The sequence below is a fragment of the Dama dama genome, chromosome 15 (assembly GCF_033118175.1).
Source record: "Dama dama isolate Ldn47 chromosome 15, ASM3311817v1, whole genome shotgun sequence".
Classification (NCBI taxonomy): domain Eukaryota; kingdom Metazoa; phylum Chordata; class Mammalia; order Artiodactyla; family Cervidae; genus Dama; species Dama dama.
Genome location: NC_083695.1, coordinates 70698090 through 70722590, shown reverse-complemented (window position 1 = coordinate 70722590; position 24501 = coordinate 70698090). Strand labels below are relative to the sequence as shown.

Sequence of the window (24501 nt, the reverse complement as noted above, 5' to 3'; positions counted from 1 at the left end):
CAGGTGGACAGGATTCAGATCTCGTTCTTCTGATTCAAGCCTCTTTCCACTGAAGTCTGTTCCTTCCTGAGACCCGAGGGATCCACAGAGAGCAAGACTGGGCTCTGGAGACCTCTGGCAGGAGCTCCACAGACTGGGAGAGGGCCTGCCCCAAGAGAGCACCCCCCTACCCCGCGGTGTCTATAGAGGGGATCCACTGGGCACAAGGAATTCTTCATGAGGTAAAGGGTCCCTGTGCAGGCTGTGACTAGTATCCCTTCATTTCTCTTTGTATGAATTTGGTCTTTAATAAGGTGTATTTGGCTTCAAACCTGCCTGTAGGTTCTGACTACTATAGAAAGGTAGTCTGCCCTCCTTTGACAGAGGAAGTGACCAAGAGAGGGGCTGCTGCCTTCCCAAGGGGAGGGGCAGGCAGAACCTGGCTTCCTGCTTATGGCACTCCCACCAAATCCTGCAATGAGGCAGGGGTGTGAGGAGGGCCAGGGTGAAGCAGAGAAAGCAGGTCTGTAAAGCCTCTGGTGCCTCTGGGACGAATGCACCCCCCACCCCACCCCAGAACGCAGAGTAGGGCCAGCCTCTCTCAGACCCCGGGCCGCCCTGCTTACCAGCCGCAGAGGGAGAGAGGCAGATGGCAGCAGCCTTCAGTCCTCCCCTGGAGGCTTTCATTTCTTCTAAGTGATTGCTGGTTCCTGGCCTCATGGAGGGTCACAGCTCAACTGAGAAAGCAGGATGTGCTCAGGGATTCATTGATGAATGAGGGCCATGATGGGTTGTGATGCATGGGAGTCAAACAGAAGGGGCTGGGGGCGGGGGAGGGGGTACCAGCCAAGAGGGGAGGGGCTGGGGATGTTTGCTGGAGGATGGAAGGGGTGGGCATGAGCAGAGAGGCGGGCAGACACTCCTGATAGAAGGGCTGGGCCTGAGCAAGGACTCTGAGTCTGGGATGTGTTTGAGGGAAGAAGTTGTCTAGCCTGGCAGACATGAAGGGCTAGGAAGAGGGGGAGGGCAGGAGATACGTCTGGAAAGGAAACCTGGGAGAGTGTATCAGCAAGCCTTTTCCAAAGCTTTCTTTTCTGCCCAAGCCATCCATCCTCAGGGAGAAAGGCCCAGGCTGCTTGGAGAACACGGCCAAGACATTCCTGGCACCCTCCGACGGCCTGTTCCAAGAGTGAACGTGTCTCGTGAAGGCATTGCCTTCTGGCTCATCTCACCCGGGCTGGTGTTTTTAAATAATTTTTATTTGTGTGGCTCTGGGTCCCCAGCCTCATGTCATCCCTGGAGTTCAAAGCCAACTAATTGGGAATGAAGGAGGCTGATTGGTTTGGCAGTTCCACCACCAGCCTATGTGGCAGTAATGTGATGGAGAAAGTGTGTGTCTGGCCACAGGCGGTGTGGTCCCACTGCCCTACTGGCCTGGACACTCGGAACAGGGGTAGGGGAGGGGAGGGCTCCCCGAATCCTCGGAGTACACATCTAACACCTGGGAAGTGAGGCAGCTAGCGGGTAGGTAGCCTTGATCCCCTCCGTCCTGCTTGCTCGGCTTCTTTCTGCCCCTCAGTCCTGTCAGCTGACCTGTCCTGCTGGGGTGATGGGAAGATGGTCTGGAAGGGGACAGCATGTGCTAAGGCCCAGGGGTGTGCTGAGAGTCCTGAGCCCGCTTGTTGAAGCACAGATTCCTAGACCCAGATGGCACCCAGAAACACCAGCCAGCTTTGATGGGCTCCCCAGGTATACCCCGAGATCAAGGCTGGGCTCAGTTTGGGATGGGTCATCCATATGGGTTGATGGCCATATTCAGGGCAGGCAGAGAGTGAGGGGGCAGAGGGCTTGGACCCCCAGGGTGGACTCTTGACTAAATGGGGCTGCTCCTGGAGGGTGCGATTTGGTCATGTCCCCAGGGTGAGGGGTGGGGGCAGTTAAGAGGACAGTTTTGTTTCCACAAGGTTTTCTTCTTCAGGGGAAGAGACGCCTGCATTGTGGTCCAGCAAATCCCCACTTGGGCATTTTGGTTTATAAACATGTGACAAAAGAGGCAACATTTCCAATAACGACAAAGCCAATGGAAAAACAAAGATTCGGGGGAAATGTGCGTTACTTATTGTGTTAGCACCTTTTTCTGATCTGAACTTTACTTTGTTTAGAAACAGAAATGTAGCGTGTGTAACTCAGTTGGCTCGTGACATTTTTATAGTTGGTCAGTTCTGAAATGTGGCGGCAAAGAAAAATTTTCCAGCGTTTCAGCGAAACTTAGACTTTTGTGAGGAAAAAAAGTGTTTTTCCCCAACTCTTTCTGCTTTGCCCCCTGGATCTTGTCATCGACACATGTGACCCAAGCAGCTGGTAAGAAGATGGATTTTGTTAACATTAGAACTGGATTCTTGTACCAGGAAAACTGAGCCATGTCAAGAATTTGCTTCACTTGCCCGTGCTCATCCTCGTCAAGATGCTTCCTCCTGGCGTTGCATTTGGCTAGTGGATACAGTGGTCTAGGAAAAGCCCCCCACAGGTGCCTGCCTTTTCTGTTATCCGGGGTCTCCCCCTTGGCCCTGGGCCACCTTAGGCTCCCTGAGTGTTGGATCAATGTGTCAGGGTTGGGTACATAACTGTTCCCAGAGGAGGGTGAGGTCCTTGCAAAGCTGTGATGACAGCTAGTGACAAGAAGCCAAATTAAGACTGTCTCTGTTGGCATCAGCTCCCCTGGGGAGACCTTGCAAACAGGGCAGATTTTAACATCCCTTATCCCGGATCTGTCCGGGTCAGGCAGTTTCTCCTTGTCTGCCTCCTGGTCCGCATGGCCTGGCCACACACCATCCCTGCCTGGAGCCCAGTGGCTCTGAGAGCCCTCTGTCAGTTCCTCACTTGCATTTGGTCACAGGGTTCTGAGTAAGAGGGTCCTTCCTCAACTTCTTCAGTGACCTCAGTTGCCCTCTCTGCTCTAAGCCCAGGGCTCCGCCGACACTCATGGCAGCTCTCCCAGAGGTGGGGGTGGGGGAACCCTCAAGGGCTAGCTAGATTGATAAGAAGTGAGTTTCCCAATGGATGCTGGTATCAGACTCCCTAGGATTAGGTGTTCATGCCAGACCTAGAGCTGATTCCCTGGCACTGGCCGTGGCTGTCGTGTAGATTTGGTCCAGTGAACATCTCAGTATCCCCTCTGTGCCAGGCCCTGTGGTCCAAACCCAGGGATATTGAGGTGGGCATCCTGAGGTCTGTGTCCCGGTTGGGTCAGGGAGGTGGGAAAGTAAACAGCAGTTATGGTGTGATGTCCAAGTGCTACAATGGGGGGCGGGGTGATGGTGGGAGCCTCCCCTGGGGAGGCATAGATCTGCTTGGGGGTGGGGTGCTGAGTGAGGCCATCCACCCCTGGTTCCCTGAGGTTTTCAATGAGTCAGCCCAGAGGAGAGGGGAGAGCAGCCTGCAGAGGCATCTGGGCAGGCTCAGCACTGGCTGTGTGAGCATGCCACGTCCTCTCCACTGGATTGGGGCACATCCTCCGTGTCCCCCGATACCTTCTGGGTGGTGCTGTTTCAGAGATACCACTGCAGATGGTCACTCATTCACTAAAGTTGTTGAAGCTTAAAAAGTTCTGATTTATAAAATAATATACGTGCCTGAGTTGGAGAGAACTTGCCCCAAAGATCAAAGGCCCCTCTGACCTGTTAGGAGAATCTGGCTTCCAGTGGACTCCTAGAGGCCACATGCCCTGTTTCCATATGATTCCAGGGCCACGACCCGCCCAGCCAGGTGCCCAGCACTAGGAAGGGCTCATTAAATCCCTGACTGACTGACAGGTCTCTGTTGGGGAGGGAATCTTCATCTACTGGGGCTCCCTCGCAGATGATGGTTGACCAGGGTTGACAGGGACAAAGAAATAGCAGCCCTCTCAAGTCACAGGTGAAGACCAGGGGGATCCTGAGAAGTGGCCCCACCTTCCCACACTCTCTGAGCACCGGTTTCCTCCCTGCCTTTCCCCAGGAGTCCCAGAGCTGTGGTGCCAAAGAGTTAACTTCATGCTCCCCCAGAGAGCTTGCACACTCCTGACCCTCCCCTGTCCTCCAGGCCCTCCCAGCTGCGGCCTCCTGGGCATAGCTCAATCACGTGAGAGCCAGATGTGGGGATTTCCCAAACTATGTGTGTGCGTGTGTGTGTGTGTGTGTGTGAGAGAGAGAGAGAGAGAGAAGGAGAAAGCATGCATGCATTCGCGTGCACACACATAGCCTTCTCTGTTTACGTGGCATCTGAAAGCTCGGGGGATTGGTCCAGACCCACGCAGAGTAGGAGCGGGATGGGGGTGAGCAGAGTCCTAAGGCTGCAGGCACACACCCTGGGAGGCTGTGCTGAGCTCTGCTGAGCCCTGCTCCCACCAGACATCATAGATAAGCCAGTTGTTTTTGCTCAGACTCCCATTTCCTGCAACATCCATCTTGCCATAGACCATATTGCTCATGGATAATTTTTTTAAATCTCTTTGAAGGGCTTTACAGCAGATGCTGGAAGCCTGCAGCTTCCAGGGATGTTCTGCCGGGCTTGGGGGGCCTGCCCATGAGTTACCTTGTCTGGCACCAACTAGGCTGAGGGTCTTTCCCAGCCTGAGGATGCCTGTATGTGTCTCGGGCCACCCCAGCCAAAACCTAGGCTAGAGGGAGTGCAGGGCCCTGGGCGCCAAAAAGGCCCTGGAGCAGCGGGGTCAGCGAGACCTCACTTTCCCCACAAAACCTTGGGGACTGAGGGCATTGAGTAGGTGTCCTTCCATCAGCCTCTGGGGGCTTCCTGTGAACCACTGGCTGTGTTCAGTGTACCATGAGGAGGCTGAGAGGGTTAAGACCCCGAAGGAACTTCAGCTCTGGTTGGAGAGACTCGCAACAAATTTTGAAGAATCACCTGCTCTTCAGATGCTTGATAGGACTACCGCACTATCCAGACATTCTGGAGCCAGTTGACACAGTCAGTGAACCACACAGAGACCCTGCCCAGGGCAAGATGAGGGCGGCCTGCAAACCTTGAAAAGGGGGTCATCCTCAACCCCACAAGTGAACTCAGCTCCCAGCCCCTGCTCTCTCATCCCACCCCAGCCTCCCCTGACAGTGTCCAGCCAGATGTCACTGTGAGCCCTGCTCCAGAGGTGGGGCCCAGCAGATGCAAGGCCTCCAGGTCTCAGACCCGCTGCGTCATCCCCCCCACCCATGAATCCCCTCCCGGGGCCCTGCCTGAGGTGTCCGGCTCTAGCCTGTTCAATGGTCGGGTCTGGGCAGCCTGGGACTATAATGATACACTTGAGTGGCAGCCTCAGTGGTGCCAGGCAGGTGGCTGAGGGAGCCAAATAGGCTCCCCCAAACCTCCATGACCCCTGAAGCAGTCAGGAACGCCTGGGAGAGTGTATTTGATTGTAAATATCTGTGCCCCATCCCTGAGGCTAGAGAGTCAGTGGGCCATAGCCAGGAGCCTTCAGCTGTGACATGGTAAATACTCATTAGATAGTTGGCAGTGGATTCATTGATAATCCGATGGCAGAAGTCCAGTCTGGAGAAAAGAAGGCATTGCATTTTTTTTGTGACCCTGAAATGGGGTTGTCCGTCCTGGGTCCCTTGCTGTCTATGCCATCTTTCCAGGCTCTTGTGAAGACTGAGCCAGTTGGACTGCTGGGCAGGGGCCTGGAGACCCAGCAGCCACTCGCTTCATCTCTGACCCTCTGTTTCTGCTGTTGCTACTGCCTCATTCTCACCGGCTTTGGCCGGGGGAGCCAGTGGGTGGGAGAATAGGAGAGGGGATATCCTAGTAAGTGGGGGAGGACCACCAAGGCAGGCCACCCCAGGGAGTGGGGGGTGGCTGGGATCCGGGAACTCTGAACAGTATTGAGCTTGTGTCTTCCATGCACACCAGTGCCTTGGCGTGGGGAGAGGTGAGGGCCAGAGAGCTGAGGGGGAGGCCATCACCCCAAGGGGCGGCCGTGGGGTCAGGCAACAGCTGTGGGAGACCTCCCCACACAGCGCCCCTCTGTCCGCCCACAGCGCAGCTGATGACCACAACACCTGTCTTGAACCGGGAAGCTGAGGGTCTTCAGAGCAGGGTGGAAGGAGGAGGCAGGGCTGCCTGACAGCCCCCCTGGGCAGCTGCAGTGCTCCCGGGGGGCAGCCTTGGCCTCTCTGCCCACACCCACTTGGGCTGGGCTCTCTCTGCTGGCCCCAACCTTGGCCTCTGTGTGGGTGTCCTTGGACTTAGTCCCCAAGGGGCTCTGGAGTGGCTCCAGCACCCCCCCACCCCGACTCCCCACCTGAGCTGGGAGACTGACTGTTCTCTGACCGCCTGGCTCGGTGGCCGGCGGGTTAGTAGTGCATTCCTGCCCCAGGCTGGGCTGCCCCCACATGGACTCTGGATTCTGGGAAAGGCAGGTCCCAGGGAAGGAGGCAGGCCCCTTCCTACTGAGAGCAAAATGAGAGGGATGTGGCTGTGTTTACCAAGGGGAGCCCAACAGAAATAAATGAGCCTCCCTTGGCCAATGGCCGTGGTGGGGTGGGGAGGGGGGAACCAGAGAATGAGGTCCCCCATTTTTAGACCCCTTTGTTCCCCATTCCCGCCAGCTTGCCTGGGCTCCAGTCCGACCCATCACTTCCTTGCTGTGGGGCCTTGGGAAAAACCTTAACTTTCTTGAGCCTCACTTTCTGTGTCTGTGAAGTACAGATTGTGAAGTACAGGATTAAACTAGATGGTGCCCATCAAATGGTCAGCCTGTTACCTAGCTTGCATGTTAAAGAAGTGGGAAGTAGTATGCTTGTTCTAGCCTCAGCCCTGCCACTCACTTGCTGTGTGATGTTAGGCACTCTTCTCCTCTCTGGTCCTAAGTCCCTACATGCTCCTTCCAGCCTTGTTTGTTTACTTCAGAATTCTTTGGCTCAGAACCCTCAGACCTTGGGCAGGACCAGCTACATAATTTATGGGGCCTCTTGTTCGTAAATTATTAAACATCTCAAACTGGGGAGAGAAGAGTGTTAAACCAAGCACAGGGCAGGTCGCACGTCATACCGCCCTGAAGCCAGCCCGGCCTCAGAGGTTGCGAGCATCAGAGGCACAGCCAAGGGGCTGGGCGTCCCTGTAGCAGCACTGATCCCGTACCCCTCCAGTGCAAGGGTGTGATATTTTCATACCGTTAAGCACTGACGACGAGCTGGAGGCTGCTGCTCACCCTGGAACAAGCTGCAGAAAGGTACCCCCTGTAGGCAGCAGCTCACACACCTTACACAAAACTGTCCCCAACTTGTACCTTTGTGACTTTGGACTGGAAGTCATGTTTGAGCTATTACTTGTTCTCTGTCTTGGCCATCTTAATTCATGCCATGCTTTTTCCAGATGCCATTCATGCCACTTACACTGTCGTGCCTGTTTCCGCTGCTCTGAGCATGATGACCTATTTCAGGCCCCATATATCATGTAGGTCAAGCTGCTGTTTCTTTGTGAAGGCCTGTTAGCCCTGGAGGGCTCTGGTAAACATTTGAGTTACTTCATGCCCACGACAGGACACTTCCTGCAACAGGGATATATGGTCTCCTAGTGAAAAAGTAGTTCCTTCTCCTTCTACTATTAAATTACAGGGCTGGTATGGCTCAGAGAGTGAAGAGTCTGCCTGCAATACAGGAGATACGGGGGACCCGGGTTCAATCCCTGGGTCAGGAAGATCCCCTGGAGGAGGAAATGGCAACCCGCTCCAGTATTCTTGCCTGGGAAATCCCATGGACAGAGGGGCCTGGTGGGCTACAGTCCTAAGGGTCATAAAGAGTCGGACCTGACTGAGCGACTCAGGGCAATTAGTTGATGGCCTGAAAGCAGTGGCTGAGTTCCCTGGTGGCCTAGTCAAAAAGGGAAAAGAAGCACGTGGCGTCCGTAGGAAACTAGAAATCTAGCCCTATGTATAGTTCCCTTGTACAAAAGCAGAGAAAAGACTCGAATACTACAGATATTTAGAAATCCATTCGGGGTTGCAGTGAGGTAAGAACAATAGAATTCCCGAAGAGAGAGGTCTTGAGTGTTCAAGTACGCTGAGATACTGAAGAATGGAAGGACATAGAGAAGACAGTGGAGTACTCACTCCTGGCAGGGGTCCAGCTCCTCCTCCCATCCCAGGAGCCCAGGGCGGGGGCCATGTAAGCCGATAAGGCGGGTGACCCTGCCCTGGTCCCCTTGAACCCTTGGTCTGCTTTCATTCTCCAAGGAGTTTATGCTGTTGGCCGTTCTGTCTCTCCCACCTGGGCTCACAGCCCACTCTGGATTTATTACTTTGGATGGGTGGAACTTGCTCTACACCAGGGGAGAATTCCTGGAAGCATGGTTGGAGACTAAATTTGGTTAAATTGAACCCAAATCTCCCTGCTCTGGAGTTACTCAACATTAAAAGAAACCTGATTACAAACCAATAGGAGTCCCTCTCCTAACTGAAGTCTACCCAGGTGTTTAAAATGTAGTCCATGGGTGTATATATGAGTTTGAGGGGAACATCCTTAAAGTTGGGGGCCCCTGTGGTATTGTTCTTTGACTTCTCATAACCACCTGGACTTGACCCAAGTCAGGTTCAGCACCTAAGTGTCAGGACTTGCTGACCCCTGATTTCCTCTGGGCCTGGATTCTTGCTGCCAGTAAGCCAGGAGGAATGACTGTAGCAGGGACCCCACCTCCTGTGGGGTAACCTCAGGAGGGACCCTGTCTCCATGTTTCCTGTCTCTCAGGCACACACTGCTTTCATCAGCTGCTTTGTCCCTGTCACCCACTCCCGTTCTATATCCAGAGGCCTAATTCCTCCTGCTCTGAAACCTTTCACGGGCACTAGGCCACTTTGCTCTTAAAGCAACCCTGGAAAAAAAAGATGAAGTAGATATTTTTATCACCACTTCACAGAAGGAAAGGGGGCTTGGAGATTTGCTAAATGCCCAGAATCAGTGAGCTAAAGTGGCAGAGAAAGTGCAAGAACCAAGATTTTTTAAAAAACTCTTGCTCCAGTTCCTCTTTGTCTTATGTGCCTCCTGAACTGTTGGCCTACTTCATTTGAGTTTCATATATTGAGCATGTGTTCAAGTGGTTTTCCCAGGAAAGGCAGTCTGGTTCTCTGGAAAGATTTGTTTCAGCTGTGGTGCGCTTGTGTCATGGAGACTAGCAGGTTTCTACTGGAAGAGCTTAGAACATGAAACCAGTATCTTGGAGATTGGTGGGCCCCAAATGCCTGATTTTACAGGTTAGCTCAGAGAAGTCAGGCCACTTGCCCAAGGTCACACAGCCAGCAAAACCAGCTGTGCAGATTCCCAGTTACATGCCCCGTGCTTTCCATCAGGCCCCGTGACTCTGCTGTTAGGGCCCTTGGTCTGTCACCAGAGATGGGGGGTAGAGACAGCAGGGAGGACAGGAAGCAGTTGGTTCGTGTCACTCGCAGCTGCTCATTTGGCTGCGCCTGCCTCTTGCTCCTTCACCCTGTCCCTTCATCTCGCCATTTTCCCAGCCTTGAGCCAGCAGCCATGTCTACCTCCTGGCTGGGGGGCCAGGGTTTGTGAGCCAGGGGCCTCTCCTCCTCTGTTCATTGTAATGAGGTGGGAGGTGGGGGCGTCCTTCCCGCCCTGGGAGAGGGCTTGCTCTGGTGGGCTGGAGAGAAGGCACTGCAAAGGCGGATGGGGTTTGGGGTGGGAGCCGCGGAACTGGATTAATTCTGTGGATCTCAGGGACTGGGAAATAAATCACGTTTTTAAAAGACTTTTTTTTTTTTTTTAAAGACAGGCTCGTTTCTGGTCCGCTTCCCATTTTCCTTTGGAAAGAGGAAAGGCCTGCTTATTGAGGGGGGAGGGGGGTGGGCATGAGCTCGGGTTGTTCCACGTTTAGGCATGGGGGCTCCGTTTCCAGAGGCTGAGGGACCTCTTCCTGTCCACTGGTTCCAGATGCCCATGCCCCAGAGGCCTAGAAGGGCATCGGACCCTTCAAGATGACGATTGAAAAAAGATCAACCAAGTGGCAAAGCTCTTGTGAGTTTTTAGTCCACAGCAGCACCCCCTTCTGTCTCCTGGAGGTTTGGAACAGCTCTCCTTCTCTGACAACCTCATCTCCTAGCGTAGGGGTTGACAAATCACTGCCCACAGACCAAGCCCCGCTCACCATGTGGTTTTGTAAATAAAGCTTTATTGGCACACGGCTCACTCTTTCCTCTACAGATTGTAACATCAGAGGTGAGTCGTCTCAACAGAGACCACATGGCCCACAAAGCCTCAAATCCTGACTCTCTGGCCCTTTGCAGAAAGTCTGTCGACCACCTGTTTTAGCAGAACACGTCTTCCTGGGTTCACCAGGCTCAGGCCAAATGATTTCCCTCGGCTCACTGACAGACATTAGCACTTCCCAAACATTTCCTTCTGAAGAACCTGAAGGAAAGTGCACAAAGTAGTGAAGCCAGCAGAGCATCATGGAGAGAGGTGTGGGCAACCTGTTAGCTGGCTCCCCCAGGGCTGAGTGGGGCTGGATGGCACTGGGAAGGGCCTGGAACTAGGCTTGCCCCAAGGGGGTGAGGGTAGCCTTACTGGGTGGCAGCCCACTGGGCCTTATCTGGGGCACAGCGGCAAGAAGTCATAGTCCAGCAAGATCTGGCTCCAGACAGTGAAGCCCCACGTTCTGAACTCGGACCCACTCAGCTACAGCAGTTGAAAGCCTCGAGCCTTGGAGTGTATCTGTCTTGTCATGGCCCTACCAGAGTGTGAAACCTGGGCCAGCCGGGTTCCTGATATCCCAGGAAGCTTCTGACTGCTAGGCCCAGTAAGAGATGCTGGCCGCAGGATGCTTGTCTGTGGGTGTAGTCCCCCAGCGTCCGCTCCCCCCAGTTCCAGCTGACCCGGGCTCTTTGGTAGGCAACTCTGGGTGCAAGCATCTTGTTGATGCATCTAGTACCTTATTGCCATCTGGTTCTCATCCTCGTAGCTCCAGGAGTCTGACTTTCCTGCTCCCCCAAAACTGACCGAACCAAGCTCATGGGATATGCCCAGGGAAGAGGTTCAGAGAGCTTAAGTAACTCTATCAAAGGGGCAGAGCCTAGATTTAAATTCAGACAGACTCCAGAGACCGCCCCAGTAGAGTCCCACTTTGTTGGTTTTACAGTGAGCTCTGGAAGGGCCAGGCTTCCAGGTCTACATGGGGAGCCCACCTGCAATTGGAAGGTGGCTTGTTGAGCGAGGGAAAGTCAGGGGCTTTAAATGGTGAATAGCTACAAACTGAAGCCTGAACCTGTTTCCCCACAAGAGATAGACACTACTAGCTGTGTGACCTTGGGCCAAGTTACTTAACCTCTCTGGTTCATTTTCTTCATTTGCACAATAGAGGGAATTCCTTATTGTTGTAGGTTTAGTGTGAAAAAAAATGAGTTACTGTATGTAAAGTGCTCAGCACAATGCCTGGTGTACAGTCAGTGCTGATCCATGTCACTGCTGCGATGACTATTACTTCCATCTGTCAGGTTGCTCTCCTGGCTGGCGCTGGGCAAGCAGTCCAAGGCTTTGCCTCTCAGACTTGCATCTCCACATTTCCTTCCCACTGCAGCCACTTCGTCCAATGCTGTTCTTGCTTGGAAGCAGTGAGCAGTTCAGCAGAGGACGCAGCAGCTGGGGTGTCCCAGACTTGGTTCCATTTCTGCTCTCCTACTGTGGCCTCATTGGAACTTAGGCCAGTTCCTTCCCCTGTCTGAGCTCAGATTCCACCCGTGTAAAATGAGGCCTACCCAGCTCAAGGACTCTCGGGTGTAAACAAGCCACTGTACCCTATAGGTAAACTGTCGGCTTTATGCGCTGACCCTCTGATAGTCTAGAAATGTTCACACCATTGATTAGGCTAGGAGCTTTTTGTCTCATAATGTTACTATTTCACATCTCATGATCTTAAGTTATTTTAGATGCTTTGATTTTGTTCCTCTTGGTAGGAGGATGACTTTTAACCTCATCTGACAAATGAGGAAACTGAGGCCCAGATCCCACATGACTGTCTGAGCCTGGACGAGAGCCCTCATTTTTTCCGGTCTCTAAAGGTCCCCATTCTTCTGGGTTGGAGTTGGGGCGGGTGGAGCAGTTGAGACTTTTTTAAATGAAGCTTCCTTCCATTCTGCCAGGGCCTGTCTTCTAAAGTGAAAGAAAGTGAAGTCGCTCAGTCTTGTCCGACTCTTTTCGGTCCCATGGACTGTAGCCCACCAGGCTCCTCTGTCCATAGAATTCTCCAGGCAAGCATACTGGAGTGGGTTGCCATTTTCTACTCCAAGGGATCTTCCTGGCCCAGGGATTGATCCCGGGTCTCCTGCATTGTGGGCAAATTCTTTACCATCTAAGCCACCAGGGCTTGGGCAAGGGCTGGACAAGACATGGAGGCCCAAGTGGTGCAGTGCCCAGAGGCTGGAGGCTGGCCTTGGGCTCTCCAGCCCTGATGGCTAAAGCTCCAGGCCCAGCCTGCTGAGCCTGCTGGCCTGGTGAGGATCCCTGGAGCCACCAGGCCCTGTGGGGCCAGCCACCCACGTGGCCAGAGAGGAAGGTCCAGGCTGCCTTCTCCAGGGCAGTGATAACCCACGGGCCCTATTCCAGGCCGGGATTGTGGAGGATTCTCTGTGCTCCAGAGGATTCCTGCGTTTTGCAGACACCTCATTATCCCCGTCCTGGCCGGCAGCGTCCCAGCGCCTCTGTAATCACTCCGGCCCACGCCCAGCAGCCGTCCCAGGGCCAGGAAATCACTCCCCTCCCCTCCCCCGCCTTCCGCCGCCGGCCCAATGCGGCGCCTGCAGCCACTCGCCGGTGGACCTCCTGCCTGCCTAACGGTTCTCTCTCCTCCTCTGATTCTCTCCTTTCCTGCTGCTGCTTGCTCTCGGGGGGACTCGGAAGTGTGGCTCTCCAGCTGGGCTGAGTCTCCCAAGAAGGACGTGACAGGTACCGCCTGGTGTACATGTGAGCGCATGCATGTGAACATGTGTGTCCCCGCGTGTGGGCGTGGGAGCCGGTGCCCGCCGGCCACGTTCTGCCTGCTTCCCTGTGATGTGTAGCAGCTCTTTGTCAGCATGCTGGCGTCTCCTCAGCTCGCTCTTGTCCTTTCCGCTGGCCTTCCCCTCTGCCTTCCCGTTGACCCATTTTTTAGGTCCCAGATCCACTTGGAGCCCTTTGAGGGGCAATGACCACACAGCACAGTGTGGAAGCAGATGCTCCCTGGACCTGGAATGTGTGGGTTTACATCCCGGCTCTGCCGCGTCCGGGTCTCGGGTTACGTAACCTCTCCAGCAGCCCTAAGTGGATTCAGCAGCATCTCCCCAGAGCTGGCACACAGAAAGTATCCAGGTGGAGCTGAGACTGCCATCCCCATCCACCCGTGTGAGGTGGGCCAGCTGAAGGTGATGAGCCTCCCGCCAGGCTGTTAACCCCAGGCAGAGAGCTGGAGTCCCCACACCCCAGCTGAGACAGTGGCCGGTGAGGGGGGTGGGGAGTCCTGTAACAGTGATGAAGTCACAGCCCCTGTGCTTCAGGGATCCAGAGTTTGGACCTGCCTCTGGTCTCAGGGACCTTCCAAACCTGGGGCTGCCTAGCCTCCGATGGCCCTCAGGGACTTGGGCTTGTGCCTTGTATCCAGGTGAGGCCAGGCCCAGGGTCAGAGGCTTGCTTTTTGCCTTAGTCTTACTGGACAATGGCAGAAAACCCTAGAGAGCAGTGTTCTCAGCTGAGATGGGGGTGGTGTCAGGTGGGGATGGGGATTTCCAGAAAGGTCTTCTAGAAGCCTCCCCATTTCTGAGTGCCACCTGGCCCTCCTTCCAAGCCCAAACCTGAGAGCACAGGTGAGGCTCGGGTTTGGGGCCCAAAACAGAAAGGTCAGAGGTCAGAGGGAAGGGGTTGGGTCAGCCCCATCCTCACTCAGCTGTAGGCTGGGAAGAGGAAGTGAACCTACTGGTGGGGGTGGGGGACGGAGGAGGCAGCAGGTAGAGGACCCCTTGCCTGTCCCAGGCCCCTTACAGCCATTCTTCTGGTGTTGCCTGTGACAGGGGCCTCGGCCTGAGCTAATCACTGGGCTCCCGGCCCTTTTTCCCCTCTCCTGAGCCAGTGAGCCAGAGCCCGCTTGGCCCACAACAATACATTTTATTCACCAAACGTATAGCCTGGCTGCCCAAGGGCCTATGGAGAGGCCAGCAGGCGGAGGCCGGCCTGGGAGGAATCCGTTGTGAGGGACTGAAGGGACCTTGGTGGGATGCCCGGGGTTTGGGGGGTCATGGATAGCGTGGGGAGCGGGGGGTGGGGCCACTGTAGGACTTGGCTTCTCAGGATGAGCCCAGCTGTTTGGAGAGAGAGGATGAGGGGAGGTCACATGGGCCAGGAGAAACCAGCCAGACTGGGGGTCCAGGGCTGGAGTCTTGGGCGAGTCGCCAGGTCTCTCTGGGCTGGCCTTGGTTTCCCCATCTAGAATGTTGGCAAGCTCAATGAGACAGGAAATTCAGAGGTAAGGGGCTGATGGTGGGGACCCTTGTAGATAAGAGGCCTTGTGCTGCTTAGGCGGGCACCCACCCATGAGTGGGCCCAGCTGGCAAATGCCCACTGCCTGCCAGGAGATGAGGTCTGAGAAAGGACAGAGCCGTGGCCACTTCTCCTGGCACCCATGGCCCTTGCCCTAACCTACCTGCTGGTTTCAAGGCTTCAGAGGAACCTAAGCCCTTCCCTTCCTCCCCAAATCTCCCATTTCCTGTTTGCTTTATAAACACCATCTACAGTTTACATAGGGTATTAACCCTGTCACTTCATACCATGCTCAGAACAACCCCACAGAGTAGGTACTGTTGTTGTTCCTGTTTATGGATGAGGAAGGTAAAGCTCAGAGAGGTTAAGTGTCCTCTGCAGGGTCACAGAGCTGTTAATAATAAGGAAAAATCAGGACCAGACCTCAGACTCCAGGTGGATGCTTCTGCATCAGGCTCTCAGACCATTACTGTGTCCAGTGCCGTGTCCCATGGCCCCAATCCTGGGGTGTCTGTCTGCCCTCATCAGGGCGACTCTTGTCTAAACCACATGGTCTAGTTGGGGAGCAGTGCCCCACAAGAAAATCCAGTGCAAGCACTATGGCTGAGTGACTGGGGGGCTGCTGGAGGGGCAGGTAGAATTGGAGGTGGTAAAGGGGAAGGCATTCCAGGCAAGGGGCATAGCTGGAGCAGAGGCTTGGGTATAAGGACCTGCCTAGAACAGTGTGCTGTGTTGAATGTTGCCTGGGCCAGAGGAGTTGTGTGTCAGGGAACTTGGGGAACTCAGGTTGTCAAGAAAGACTGAGCTTGAATGTAGCGTTTCGTCTTTCGTCAGCAGGGACCCACTGAAGGTGTGGGAGCAGTGGACTTGATTTGGCAAAAGCCTCGTGTAGAAGCCTTAAAGTCGGCAGCCAGATCAGGCTGGAGCCAGGGGTCCCTCCAGGTGGTAGCAGGAGGAATGCAGGTGTGAGGCAGGCGTGGGGCAAGGCTCTGGGGAACTGCCAGAGCCTCAGCAGATCCAGCCAGGGGCTCTGAGAAAGGCACGAAAATGAGATGGAGGAGGAGACGCTGGCGAAAAGTCCCCTTCCAATCCGGGAGGGGCTCTTCTCTCTAAAAGGAGTACTCCCCTTCTCCATGCCTCCGCCAAACTCTTCCTATCTGAAGACAGGAGGCTCCCTCCACTGCATCTCCCCCTCCCTCGGGCTGACTCCCTCAGCCCCCGATTTTCCAGGCCTGGGCTGGGAGGCGATCCAGAGCGGCCTCTGTAGGATGACATCACCCAGAGGCCCGCCTGCCGAGTGGTTTCTCATCCGGATACCTGCTCCCAGCTCACGCCCACCCGGGCAGCCCAAAGAGGCAACACCCTAAGAGGCAGATGCCAGAGAGAGTGAGCAGGGGGCTTGCGTCTGCTGGGGGGGTGGGGGGGCAGCCAGGAAGACAGAGTGTCTGTGTGTCCATCTGTCTGGCCCCTAACCTGCGGGCCACTGCCTGTCTTCTGTGCTCTGAAATGCCTGGAGAACATTTTCTTAACTTTTCTACCTGTGTCCCAGAGTGTCAAGTCTTCAGAAAGCTCAGGCCAGTTTTCCAGGGGGTGGGGTGGAGGTGGGAGCAGCCTGTGGATTTTCCCCCTTTGAAAGCTTGCCTCAGATTTCCTTGGCTTGGATTAAAGTGAGTCTCTCCATTCCCCGGGACCCTGCTTACCCTCTCAAACAGCTTTTGGCCTCAACCCCATCACTCCTCACTTCTCCCTCCTCTGTTTCCCCATCTCCCCTTTTCTGCCTTCCAGAATTTGTAGTTTCCCCAAATTTTGGAGGTGAGGCCCTGCTTGGTATATCTGTATTGGCTCAAAGCAAGCTGTTAAATCACCTTGTTCATCCATCTGCCCATTCATTTCACCCAACAGTTACAGAGTCCCTACCCTCAGTGGGCACTGTGGGTCTGGTCAGTAGGTACCACAGTCGAGAAGAAACCCACACTCCAGTCTTCATTGTTGTTGTTCGCCAAGTCGTGTCTGACTCTTTGCGACCCCATGAACTGCAGCACACTAAGCTTCCCTGTCCTTCACTCTCTCCCATGAGTTTACTCAAATTCAGTAAGCACTGACTATTTGCCCAAGCGTGTTCGGGTCAGAAGAGGCAGGGGCCCTCCTCGGAAGCAGTGGCACATGGAGGGCAGAAGTCAGGACATGAGCAGTGGTGTCAGGTAGGCCCAGGGGTTCAATCCCAGCTGTGTGACCTTGAGAAAATTGCCTCATGAGCCTTAGTCTGCATGTGTGTGAAATGGGACACTAACACGCGCCTACTCTTGGGTCCTTCTGAGGCTCCTCTGAGACAGCGATGTGATATGTGATGGTGGGCATCCTGAGTGGGCACTGAGGAATGCTTGCTGTTGATGGTCGGCATCATCTGGGCTCCTGGGGCTTTGGAGCTCTCCAACCAGCTGGAGAACTCCCATCTTCTCTTTGTACCTTGAGTTTTCCTCTCCCACACACTGGCAAGGGAGCCTCTGTGTCCCACAGGCTAGTGACTGGCCCTTTTTGTGCGGGGTACCCTGCCAGCATCCCCCCTCCCCTCCGGGGACACAGTGGAAAGTGGTCTCTGCCAGCCCCGTGCCCAGCACTGCCTCTGTCCGGCTGGCAGGGGCAGGCACGGAGGCTGGCCCCATCTGAGTGCAGAGCCAGGCCAGCCCTGCTGCCCAGCTGTTGGTTGCATTTCATCCTGAAACCCAATCCTGGCTTTGGAGGGGCCTGGGGCAGTGCGTGTGCATAGCCATGTGGCAGGCCTCAGCTGGGACAGGGTCCCTCCTGCTTCTCCAAAGGGCTGAGCAGGGACTGCAGGGTCCTCACCTCAGGGGAGAAAATTGGCAGGGGAGGTGGATTTCTTTCCCCAACATTGCCCCCTGCCCTCGGTTGGATGGAGCCCCTCGGAGGGAAAGACCCAAAGATCTAAGCAGTGTTTCTCACCCTGGCTCTGTGTGAGAACCACAGGTTGTAGGGCAGGGGTCTTAAAAAAAAATAGCTGAGACCAATTAAATCAGCCTCTCCGGGGACGGGGCTTGGGCATCCATGTTCTTTAGAAGCTCCCCAGATCTGGTGGGATCAAATTGAGATTCGTTGTGAGGAGAATGGGATGTCTGGAAACAAATCAGGGGCAGTTCTGTAACAGAAAGAGACAGACTTGAACTTAAAACACAGAGTGAATTTGGTTCTCTCCATGAAGGCTGTGTGGGCAGGCTCAAGCCTCTGCTCTGGGTCTCTGAGGTGTCCTTTGTGAAGTGGGAAGGTAATAAGATTGTTGTGAGGATAAAAATGCGACAGGGTACGTGCCTGGCATAGAACATTTGCCAAGTTAGACTCAGGCATGTGGGGAATGTCACTGCAGGCTGAAGCACCAAGGGGGCCGTGTGGAGCCCAGGGACCCTCTCAGCCATTTCTATAGTCAGGCTGGTGGTGTGAAGCCCCCAGCTTTTCAGGAGATTGGTAGATGTGTGGGGCAGTAGACACGTAGTTTAAGACGTATACTAGGAGTTCCCTTTTCGGGGGAGATCAGAGGGGAGGGGTCTGGGAAAGCTTCCTGTAGAAGGTGACCAGTGGGTCTCTGGTTCGTGGATCCTTTCAGCTCCTAGCCGGTCACATGTCATCTCAGGTGCTCCCCACTCCACCCTAGTGATGATGACCATGAGGTGCAGAGAGGTTTTAGCTGGATATTCAGTGCCATACAGCCAGTGAGCCGGGATGCATAGGGTCTGTCCACCTTCCATCCTGGTGTTTGCTTAATGCCTGTTGCGCTGGTCCAGTGGCTCCCAGTCCACTGAGCCGCTGCTCACTCCAGGGCACCTCCGGCCTGCTGCCCTTCTCCCCCTGAGCCCCACCTCCTGACCCCTCGAGATCCTGAAACTGCCAGGAGAGGGCGGCGGGAGGCTTCCGGGAGCCTGACCACAAGCCCCAGCAGAGCTTAAAAGCAGAGGGACGCTGAGTCGGTCTCCATGTGGCCGGAGGGCGGCAGCCAGGCCAGACGATGCCCCGACGGGAAGCAGGGTTGGAGGCGAAAGCCTGAAGCCGGACCTTGGGCACCAGGCCCATGGGCTCAGTGGCCGCGCCTTGGTGAGCCCGAGGGGCAAGAGTGGAGCCGAGCTTGAGGAAAAGTTGGCAGGGGGCGGGCTGGGCTCTCCGGCAGCGGCGGCGGCGGCGCTGGCGCTGGGACTTTCTTCTTGGGTTTCAAGTAAACAGTCTCGGCCCTCCTCCCCCTCCCCTGCCTCCACCCCCGGCTCCTCATTCGATGGGTCTCATGTGTTTCTATTTAAGGGCTGCGAGTAAACCCCAGTGATTGGCGGCCTCAAACCCTCTTGACTTCTCGCCTGGGCCCGGCCGTGGAGCCGTCCTCTCCCGCTCTCTCCCTCTCCCTCCCGAGGGGAGGACTGCTGACTCTCTTTCTCTGGGTTTACAGGGGTTGGGGAGAGGCCCCGAGCCCTCCTCCTCGCCTGGCCTTTCCTCTCTCCTCGACTCCAGAATCAGCCCCCATGGGCCGCCCGCCCGCCTGCCCGTGGCCCTCCCCTCGCACCCCTGTGGCCGAGGGGTCTGGAGAGACCACGTCCACCCTGGGCCTCTCCTCCGACTCCCTCTGCCTTGTGCTGGGCCGTGATTAGTTCATCGCAGCCACGGGCTTTTTCCCTCTGAGTCCCCTCCGCCTCTGTCTCATCTCTGCCTGTCTCTCCCCGCTCCCCGCCCCCTCCGCTGCCCCCTGGCTCCCCATGTCCCCCGGTCCCCGCGGCGCAGCGGGCCGGTGTGGGGCCCTGCTATATGGCCTGTCCTTGGGGCCCGGCGAGCTGCGAGCCCTGGCTGCGGGCAGCCTCTCTGAGCGGCGCTGGCGACCGAGCAGCCTCCCCCGAGGCCGATGGACAGGGGGCGCCCCGGCCGCGGGGCCATGGCCGGCCGCTGGCTCACCGCGTGCTTTCTGCCCTCGCCAGGTGCCGACACCAACGCCGAACCCATGATCCTGGAACAGTACGTGGTGGTGTCCAACTATAAGAAGCAGGAGAACTCGGAGCTGAGCCTCCAGGCCGGGGAGGTGGTGGATGTCATCGAGAAGAACGAGAGCGGTAAGTGCCCGGCTGGCTGGCTGGCCGGCCCGGAGACCAGGAGCCCGGCTGGTTTTTGTTCCCCTCCTCCTCCCCCACCTCTGCAGCTATACGTTATTTCCATCTGGCGGGGAGAGGGCCGAGGAGGCTGAAGTTTCCCCTGTTGGTTTGGGCTGCAGGCCAGCAGTTTGCCTGGTGGTGGAAGAATGTCTCCAGCGCTCGGAGTAATTAACTGGCTTGTGTTAATGGAAGGCCAGGGTGGCAGCACGGGTACCACCATCCAGCCCGTGAGCAGGGACCCTGTGCCCTCTGAGGCCCAGGGTCAGGTAGCGCCCAGCTCCGGGGCATCCTACAGCATCTTCTCCCTTGGGGCCATAGTCCAGGCTGGGAATGAGGCAGGGGTGGAAGAACCTGGCTGGCTGGTGGGACAGGCAGGCCATGACGTCACTGTGGGGTCCAGGGCCCTAGGGCGGGTTGTCCTAGGAAAGGCCAGGCCTGTGGAGGTTGGCTGGTGTCTGGGCGGTGAGCTGACTGCCCCCTGCTGAGCTGAGACAAGGGCCCAGACTGGGGGATGAAGTCAGGTCCTGGGGCCAGGGAGGGTCCCACAGCAGCCGCCCTGTCATTGGGAACTGAGGCTTTGTCCTGTCTGGGCCAGGCAGATGGCTGTCTGGGGGGCTGCCAGTTCCCGGGTTCTCGTCAAGTGGGCCTCAGTGCCTCAGCAGCAGGAGTCTCTCAGGGGGAGTGAGGAGCACTCCAGTCTGAGGTGCAGGCCCGTGCGACCCCCTGCAGGGCCCGGGGTGAACTCTGGCCCAGGACACCCATTGTCAGTTTGCTGGTGACCTGCTGGCGCTTGAGTTGGTTCCTGGGGTGCTCTGTCTTGGTTTCGGTTTGCAGTGGGGGACGGGCCCCCGCACCGAGCTTGTGTTGGAGCCTCTCTGAGCTGTGTTTGGAGGACACTCCCAGAGGGGAGGGGCCTGCTCTTTTCCTGTTCCACTCTATTCTTCTCAGTGTTTTAAGCTCTGACAGGAAGACAGACCAAAGGACGTCTGTGCCCACTCTAGAGAGAGAAAAACTGAGGCACAGAAAAACTGAGGGGAAGTGAGACACCTGAAGTCAAAAACAGAACAGGAATGTTCTTGGGCCCCTGGTTCATGTGCCTAAGGGCAGCAAGTAGTGAAGTAGCAGTAAAGGTACTGAGGAAATCCCAGCAGGCCTCCTGGGGGAGGTGAGGTTAGGCTCCTGCTGCAGGAGGCTCGGGGGCTGTGCTGAGAACAGGGCTGTGATGCCAACATAGACCTGACTCATGGCCCTCCTGGGTGTGGAGTCTTCAGAGCTTGTTCCCCTCCGAGAGGTCAGGCTCTGCCATTGTGTCTGGAGTCATCACCACTGTGGTTGGCAGCCGTTGTCCCCACCCAACTGTCCCCAGGGTAAGGCCTGGGCCCTTTACCCCAGGTGCCCACACTGGTCCCCTTCCTGCATGGCGTGGCTTTTGGCCTTTGTCACAGTATCAGCCCCACCTCCCTGCCCCCACAGAAGCTGCATGTCTGAGGGGCCTGGCTCTGGAACCCTAAGCACCTCAAGACCCAGAGAAAGGGTTCTCTACTGGTGGGACTGGAGACACCCACTGAGGAGGTAGAGACATGTTTGTTTGGGGGCGTGGTCCAAAGGAAGGTGTGTCGGCTTTTCCATATAAAGTCGGGGCTGCTCAGAAGTAAATTTCTGGCTTAGGGACCCTCTTGCCTCATGTCACCAGTGCAGCTCTATGTCTGTATGGGGAGTGGTGAGCTCCCGTGTCCCTGGGTACCAGCTGCTGGCCAGGATGGCTACAGAGGAGACCCCCCCACCAACGAAAGGCAGTCAGCCTGTTATCAGACTCCTTGGTTCCCTTTGCCCTGTCACCCCACATCCAGTACCCTGCCTGGGAGTGGAGGAGGGAGCACCTTGACAAAGTGGGGCTTCTGCAGCGAACCTGGAACCATAAGGTACTCCTCTCCTGAGGGTCCCTGATGGCTGTCTGAGGGGCTCAGGCAGACTGACTCCCCAGAGCAGCCCAGTCGGCACTCTGACCCTCTGAAGGGAGCTGCCATCCCTAGAAGCGGGATTCTGCCCACCACCCACCTGCTGGGTGACTTTAGGTTCCTTCCTCCCTCTGGGCCTCTGCCGCCCCTTCTGTGAAATGGAGACAGTCTCCTGGGTGCTCAGAATCAGGGCCTGGAGCAGATGACTTCCCCAAGCCCGCTTCACAGCTGGGAGATGCCACAGGGCCCTGGGTGTCAGGTAGACAGAGCCTCCCTGAACGTGGCCTTCCCACTTCCCTGGACCTCACGTCTCTCCCCTTGGTGAACGCAAGGACCTTGGAGTGCTGTGTCTACCACGCAAACCCACACTGTCTGTTGCCGTCTGAAACAAGGAGCCCTCCTGCAGTGTAAAACCAGCTTAACCGGAGAAACTGAGTGGGTGAAGAGGAGAAAGGAAGAGGGCCAACTGCAGATCCTTGGGAGAGTGGTTTCCCAGTTCAGGGAGCTGGATGGCTGATGGTGGGGGAGGGGAGATGTGTTGTGCATCCTGCAAACTGGCTTTGGAAGGAGTGGTGAGTGAGGCTTTTGAACTCCAGGACAAAGAGTCAATTGTGACGCCTTTGACCTTAGGACTGGTGGGTGTCTTAAGGGATTTCCACTCAAATTGTTGGGACAGCAGCTCCAGTTAGCACCACCCTGCCCCCTGGGGGCTGGCCTTGCCCTCTGGGAGCCAGGGCTCTTCCTGTATCCCCGTCTCACTTGGCTGAAAGCTCCTTGAATAGGGTGTCCGTAGAGGGACCCAACCACCTCTGTCTGTGCTCACTCGTCAGAACCCTCTGGAAGGGACCACACAGTCTCCAGGGGATTTTTGACGTGTGGTTGTGCCCATACTCTGTAATCTCATTCATCTAAAGAGAGATGTGTCTAGAAGGCAATTCAGAGTCAGTAAATAGTAAACACAGGTTCAGGCCATGCACTTCACATGCATCATCTTACTGGAATCATGGAACAACCCTGTGTGGTAGAAGGCACTTTAAGCACTTTGTGTCTGAAGTAACAGGTTAAGAGGTTAAGTCATTTTCCTAAAGTCCCAACAGCTGAGATCTCTCCCTTCTCCAGAGGAAGTGGGGGGAGGGTGAGAATGGGCTGATCCGGGGAAGGATCATCACTGAGTTGGCGATGCTGCAGGTCAAGGACAGACATGGCCTGGCTGAGATGATGACAAGGCTCCCTGGAGCGTTGTTGCAGGAGGATGGCTCTGTGTGCCTCTTTCCAGCATGGTGCTCATTGGTAGTGGGGATTCTTGTTAATTGTCATTTGGAGCTTGGGGATAAGCCACAGCTAAGAGGATCTGAGAAGGGTGGTGAATTCCCAACACCAAGGACAAGCCTATTCTGGGGGATGCAAGTGGATTAGATGTCAAAGACGCCCACAGTGGTGGGACTTGAGTGGCTTCAGGGAAAAATTTTTGATTAAACAATGGGCGTGGGGCCCAGCCAGAAAAGGACTCTCTCCATTGATCTACAGGGACAAATATAGCAGAAAGACTCAGCAGTTTTGTTAGATTTGCCAGCCATTTTTGTCTTATCCTTTAAAAGCCCTCCACCCTTGACATAAACAACAGTGCCTGAGATGCTGCCTTTGTAAGACATTCTTACACCTCAAAGACCACATTGGCTTTACCTTCCAGCAGGCAAAATCTGGTCTGACTTCTGGCAGAATCTTGATGGCAGTTGCTCTGATTTCTGTGTTAAGCAAAGCTGCCTCCAACTTTCCAGGATGGTTTCCTTCTCTCAGGACTAGGAGCCAGCCAGGGGATGTGGGGATATGAGTCAGCAGATGATCATTTTTTTTTCCTGATCCAGCTTTCCTACTCTGAGTCTTTGCTTCTTTCCTGGCATTAGTGTGATAACCTTGGGAGATATTATACAATACTTCCTTGGAGGCACGTAGCTATAGGACTAAGGTAAAAGTATTGTATTGGCAAGAAATTTTGAGCTCCTGGTCCATACAGGTGAGAAATTTTATAGGTGAGAAAACTAAGCCTTGGGGAGTTTGAGACTCTTCAGTCTACTCCAAAGTCAATGCTTTAGTCCCCCAGTTGAGTAGTGAGCAGAGGACAGACACCCACTCAAACTTACTTAACAGTTTACTGAAAGGATTTGGGAAAATCCACCAGAACCCAAGGATAGGAAGGACACCCCAGCCTCACAAGGACTGGGAACCAGAAAACTGGCAGGAGACAAAGCAGCTACCCTTCTCCCTCTCTCCGGTACCAGGTGGATTTAAAGCCCAGCTGTGATCTCCTAACTGCAGACCAGGCTTCCTTCTCTTCCTGTACACTCATAACAGTGGCCCATTCACCTGATGTTGGCTTGTCAGGACCAGATTTTTCAGTCAAGATAACAGCCATCAACTGTGGATGATCTCTGGTTCTACAGGTTCAAACTTTGAAACTTGAATCTGATTGGTTCCTGGCCAGCCAATGGATTGGCAGACTTTGGATCAGGTGTCCAACTCTGGACCAATCAGCTGTGTCCAGGAAAAATGTCATAGGGTATAAACATGGCTACCTTTCTAACCTCTTCATCAGTGACTTGGAGCACAAGTTTTAAAGAAAAGAGATATAGGGAGGTAAGTTATCTGAAAACAAGTTGGCTGCATCTGTTTTACTTATTTAACAGTTGTGTGTAGTAGAGAAAGCAAACAATCAGGAGTCAGAATGTTAGGTTTAAGATCTAACTGTGTGATATAAGCAGGAATCCATTTCCTCCTGAGTATAAGAGAACAGTGATACATACTATATGGGTTTTTTTTTTTCCCTCCAATGAAATGTAACCATTTATTATTTGACAAATATCTTTATCAATAAGACAAACTAATAAGCTTTCCTCTCAGATTTGTATGTCCTAATGATTATTTTTTGTTGTC

The 24501-nt window shown here is 55.1% G+C and overlaps 1 protein-coding gene across 3 annotated transcripts in view; it reads left to right on the top strand.

The window, feature by feature from the left end:
- SH3PXD2A (SH3 and PX domains 2A) overlaps nucleotides 1-24501 on the top strand; it is a 246120-nt gene that overhangs the window by 168831 nt on the left and 52788 nt on the right. The window contains exons 7-8 of one of the 3 annotated variants that reach the window (XM_061162537.1): nucleotides 12870-12914; nucleotides 19442-19573. In XM_061162537.1, coding sequence (XP_061018520.1) covers nucleotides 12870-12914; nucleotides 19442-19573 — 177 coding nt within the window. Of the gene's footprint in view, nucleotides 1-12869; nucleotides 12915-18556; nucleotides 18579-19441; nucleotides 19574-24501 lie in introns of those variants that run through there. The other 2 variants (XM_061162536.1, XM_061162532.1) reach the window with 2 other exon arrangements.